Source organism: Vollenhovia emeryi, unplaced genomic scaffold (genome assembly GCF_000949405.1).
Source record: "Vollenhovia emeryi isolate VEMERY1.0 unplaced genomic scaffold, V.emery_V1.0 DF939797.1, whole genome shotgun sequence".
Classification (NCBI taxonomy): Eukaryota; Metazoa; Arthropoda; class Insecta; order Hymenoptera; family Formicidae; genus Vollenhovia; species Vollenhovia emeryi.
In genome coordinates, this window is record NW_011966569.1 from 1 (window position 1) to 5289 (window position 5289).

The 5289-nt window shown below is 58.2% G+C and overlaps 1 protein-coding gene across 2 annotated transcripts; it reads right to left on the reverse strand.

The window, feature by feature from the left end:
• Positions 1-2402: 2402 nt before the first annotated feature.
• Positions 2403-4772, reverse strand: LOC105556760. 2 transcript variants are annotated; one of them, XM_012003863.1, is made up of 2 exons: positions 4455-4772; positions 2403-3220 (listed from the first exon to the last, which is right to left on the reverse strand). In XM_012003863.1, exons 1-2 carry the CDS (start codon positions 4763-4765, stop codon positions 2911-2913), a joined length of 621 nt encoding a protein of 206 aa, XP_011859253.1. In that variant the 5' UTR covers positions 4766-4772; the 3' UTR covers positions 2403-2910. The 2 variants fall into 2 exon arrangements, with proteins under 2 accessions (XP_011859253.1, XP_011859252.1); XM_012003862.1 differs by having other exon boundaries at positions 2403-3214; positions 4449-4772.
• Positions 4773-5289: the final 517 nt, after the last annotated feature.

The following is a 5289-nucleotide window of genomic DNA, read 5'->3' on the forward strand; positions in this document are numbered from 1 at the left end:
CGACTGGGGGAGAGTGCGCCTCCCCGTCAGCTCTTCCTCCGTCTGACCCAGCTCCCACCCCATCCCCCGCGGCCGGTCGGGCAGGCCGGGCCCGGGGAAATCTTCCCCGAGCCTAGCGCCGCCGCCGCCGCCGCTGTGGCGGGCGGGGAAGGGGTATCTGGCCCCTCCTCTCCCGCTCCGCCGCCTCCTTCTGCGAGATGACTTTCTCGCAGAAGGAGGCAAACGCGTGCCAGGACCTCTCCTCTTCCAATATTGCGGTAATCACCGCTGGAAGGGAGAGGTCCCGCCCTATCACGCGGACGAGCGCCTCCCGCTCGTCCGCCCACGCCGGACACTCGCCCAACGTATGTTGGGCGGTGTCGTCCGCCGCGCTGCAATGGTGGCAGCGGGAGTCTTGCTCCCTTCCGATCCGATCCAGGAAATGTCTGAAGCAGCCATGCCCCGTCATCACCTGGGTCATCCGGAAGGACAGCCCACCCCATCCCCTATCGACCCACTGGTCAAGGAGGGGCCCGATTGCACCGACGACGCGCAGCCCCGGGGTGTTGTTCCCCGAGGCTAAGAGCGCCTCTCGCCACGTGGCGATTGTGCGTCGCCGGTGCCGGAGTCTCTGCCGAGCACGGTGAGTCGCCGACCATCTTATGGGTCTCCCCTCGGAGTCGCGGCTTTCGAGGAACATGTTACTATGTTCCTCCGCCGCGTACTCCATCGGGAGGAGACCCGCGATTACCGCCGCCGCGTTGCACGCCACGGTTCGGTACGCCCTACAGATCCTCGCGGCTATCGGGCGAAACGCACGCGCCATCTGAGCGCGCGCGCGCCGCGATGCCGCGAGTTTTGGGGCCCAAACTGGAGCCCCGTAGAGCGCCACGGACTTAACCGTGTTGGCGTACAGCCGACGCACCTTGCCGTCCGGGCCGCCAAGGTTGGGGAGGAGCCGGCCAAGCTTGGCCGCTCTCACTCCCGCCCTGCTTGCGGCTCTGGCAAGGTGGCTCGCAAAGCTCCATCAGTCGTCGAGGATCAATCCGAGATAGTTCATCTCGTGGCCGATCCTGACGAGGGCCGTACCCACAGCCAGGGTGAGTCCCTCGGGCGGCGCGCCGCGTGCTCCACGTCTTTTGCCGTGGAACATCACGGCCTCGGTCTTGCCGAGTGCCACCTCGAGGCCCAGGCTGCGGATAGAGTCGACTATCGCTCCCGCTGCCACTCGCCCCCTGGCGAGGGTCTCCCCCCAATCGCGGTCCCCGGCTGTCACGAGCGTGTCGTCCGCGTAGCAGACGACGTGACAGTCGGGGGGGAGGGGAACACGCAGCACCGAGTCGTACCCCAGGTTCCACAAGAACGGTCCGAGAACCGATCCCTGGGGCACTCCCCGGTGCAGTCTTTCCCGTCGGCGTACGCCGCCTTGGTCGATATATTCGACCCACCTGTCCCTCAGGTAGTCGCCCACGACGCGGGCGAGGTACGACGGCACCTCGCGGCGTCGCACAGTGGTCAGTTTGACCGATCTGAGCGGTGAAAATTATTTAAGTATCCAAATCGACCTTTATTTATAGAAATACGTATATACGTTTATTTAACGTTGGAATTAAATAATATTTACACAGAAATAAAAAATAAAACTCAATTTTATTACAGATTTTAACGCGTACTTATAAAGAACAGGCAAAAAAATTTTTTTACTTAAATAATTTTCACCGCTCAGATCGGTCAAACTGACCACTGTGCGTCGGAGCGACTCCCTGATTCGTCCCCAGGGGAGGGTGTTGAAGGCGTTGGCAATGTCCAGCGATACAGCCAACATCACCCCCCCCCCCGGGACGTCGCCTCTTCAGAGAGGGCCTGCTCACGCTTACTAGCGTCTATGGTTGACAGGCCCTCCCTGAACCCATATTGGGCCCCGCTGATGTCGGGGCCCGTTTGGGACAGGTGCTGGACGAGGCGGTTTACGAGTACTCGCTCGAAAAGTTCACCGACCTCGTCCAGAAGGCATATAGGTCTATACGCCGACGGGAGAGAGGCGTCTTTCCCCTCCTTTGGGAGGAGTACCAGCGTGGCACTCCTCCACCGTGGGGGGAAGACACCTCTTCGCAAACACGCGCTGTACGCGCGCGCATATTCCTCTGCGAGGACGCCCATGGCCAGGGCGTGGACACGCTTGGGAAGGCCGTCAGGATCTGGGGCTGCATTGCCCCTAAGGCCCTTCCTGACGGCCCTCTGGAGATCCTCCGGCTGGACGTCCAGGGAGTCGTCCCAGTCGGGGGAGTCTTCCCCCGGCTCGGAGGGTGGCCCCTCATCCTCCCCGGTAATATCGGGGAAGAGGGTCTGCACCACCCTCCGGACGAATCCCACGACCAGCCGCTCCGTCAGCGGGGGCGCCCATGGTCTCAACTTGTTGAGAACCATCTTGCATGGGCGCCCCCACGGATCCTTCTGAAGGGAGTCGAGGAACTCCGTCCACGCCCTGCCCTTTGCCACCTTGATGGCCCGCCTGAGGGCTACCTTGGAGTCAAGGTAACACTCTCTGGCTCGTTCGGCCGCCTGTTCGCCTCTGCGCCTGCAGCGGGCGAGTCTCCTCTGCTGGTGGACGGCTCGTCGACGCAAGTCGGCGATCTCTGCCGTCCACCAGTAGACGGCTCGCTGAGGTCGAGTCTTGGACCGGGGCATCGCGGCGTTGCACGCCGCTGTAAGCGTCGTCCCGATCCACTCGGCCTCTTGCAGGGGGTCCGTCTCCCGGGTCTCGGGGAAACTTCCCCGGACCCTACAGGCGGCCTCTATCGAGGCCCTCAGGGCATCCTCGCAGAGTTTCCGGAGGGCCCATCGCGGTCGCGTCTCCACTTGGCAACGCACGGAGGAGAGGACACCGAGCTCCACCGATATGTATCGGTGGTCCGACAAGGTCTCGATGTCCTACTCCACCCTCCATCCAGTGATCAAGCGCGCGGCCGAGGGGGTAGCCCATGTGATATCCACAATGGACTCCCCCTGCGTCCGCACGCAGGTGGGGGTCCGGCCCTCGTTCGCGAGGACCAGGCCGTGCGCCGCCGCCCAACTCGCCAGAACCCTGCCCTTCTCGTTATCACGCCGGAAACCCCAACTCGTGTGCCACGCGTTGAAGTCCCCGGCTACGAGGACCGGCTTCGGACTCAGACGTGTTAACGTCCGTCCCACGTCCGACAGCCAGCCCTCAAACAGAGCAGGGCGTCTGGTGGGCCTTAAGGGGGTGGTACACTCTGGAAATTTCGAAAAAATCGATTTTTTTTATTGCATATTTTGAAAGTGTTATTCTTTACGCGTATTTTGAGCCCTTGCCGATTGCAAAATTCCAAAAATTGACGAAGTTATAGCCATTGAAGCGAAGTAGTGTCGGCCGCTAAACCGGTCTGAGACGCCGCCGCTCGATATTTACGAGAATTATACCTGCTGCAAACCCTTCTCTCGTTCGTATTGTATATTCTATGGTATATTTCTATGTGTATATTCTGTGTCCATTTCTTCAAAATTGTAATGAAAGTGTAAACTCCGTCATATGGAAAATCGCGCCAAAAATATCATCCGAGGGTGCTGAGGTCGTTGAAATAGCAGCATATATTGCCTGCAGTACATTCAACGAGGGAGCAATGGCATATCTAAATGTTATGCAGATGTTGAATTTAAAAATTGGCGACAAAGCACATCAGTGGTGCATGTATGCTGATCAACATCGCGTCAATGCTGCCGATCTTCGAGCATAGGAAAGCACGCGAGAGGCAAGATCTGCTCGTAGGCTTGAGAGATTGGCTGCAGAGGACGTTTTAGCCGATGCAGAAGGGCTGCAATATGGTGCAGGAACAGCAGAATAATGGTATGATGAAATAATTATCACTTTATCTCATAGAAAACAGGTGCCAAAACTTTAAACGCGTTTATCTCAAAACGCTTTTTTTTTTAAACGGTGTACGTGATTCCGAACGTACTTTTATTCCGGCTGTCTTGGCCTTTGGCTTACATCTATATAACAGCACAATGCTCATGCTGACGTAGAGTTTTTTGTCCCCCGATTAACCATGTGTTAATAACAATAAAAAACCGTTGGTTTTTTTCAGTACAAAATGAACTTCTTTTTGTTAAGTGCTATAACTTTCACAATTTTTAACATTTTTACAATTTTCGAACGTCAACTTGTGGGGAATACATTTAAATTTAATACCCTTTTTGCGTTTTTTATTTCAGGTACGCCGTACAGCAGCTACTACGTACACCGTAGTCGAGCGCACGCGCGCGCGAGGGCTCTGCGAGATGACTCATAACTCCTACATTTCTTAAAATTTTTCCAAATAAAAAATACTGTAAATACACCTAAACATGTACTTCAATATCGTATACACCATGAACCTGATTGGCCTACCACTTTATCACAAATAAATCCTGAAATTGACCCTCATTTTCGGTCGCCAGTGTATTACCCCCTTAAGTAGACCCCAACGACCGCGATGGGCCCCCATTGGACGGCAACGTGCCGCTCCCCTCTATCGATGGGGGTCGTGTCGGGACCACCCGGCACCGACCGCCACCGAATCGCGACCGAGTCCCCCGCCCGCCCGTTATAAGCAGCCCAATATGGGCTGTCTCTCGGGGGGCGGTGGGGCTCGGACACGATCGCCAACGTGAATCCACTCTCCACCATGCTCTGCTGGAGCAGATCCTGAGCCTGTGGGGAGTGGTTCACGTTGGCCTGTATGAGGCCAAATCCCTTCAGATTCGGACGGGGAGGAGAGCGAGGCATTACTCAGCCTTATCATCCCCCCCGTCCGATGGGGTCTCTACTTCCATGGCCTCTGTGCCGGAGGCCGTCTCCTTCTGCGCCTTCTGGCGCTGCGGCTGGGGCCTCTCGCCCGTTTCGCCGCTCCCCATCTCCGCCCCTTCCTCCGTCGGCCGGACTTCGGCCGGGGGGGGACCTCGGCTGCAGGCGCCTGCTCCATAGCGCACTGCCCCGACTGCTTCCCCCGCACGTTTTTCTGGGCGCACACTTTGACGCCCAGAACGTGCTTTGCCGGCCTGCCCTTATCGGTGCACAATGGGCACTTTGGGGCAGACCGGCAGTCGCGGGAGGTGTGACCGGTCTCGCCGCACCGGTAACACCTCCCGCTTCTATCGACCGTACCGTGGCATGTCGCCCTCACGTGCCCCCTCTCGAAGCATTTATGGCACCTCATGGGGCGCGCCTCGAGAGGGTCCATGCGGGCCACTCCCCAGCCGACCCGGATCTTCCCCTTCCGGGTCAGCTCTCTCGCCGCGGTGAGGGGCAGG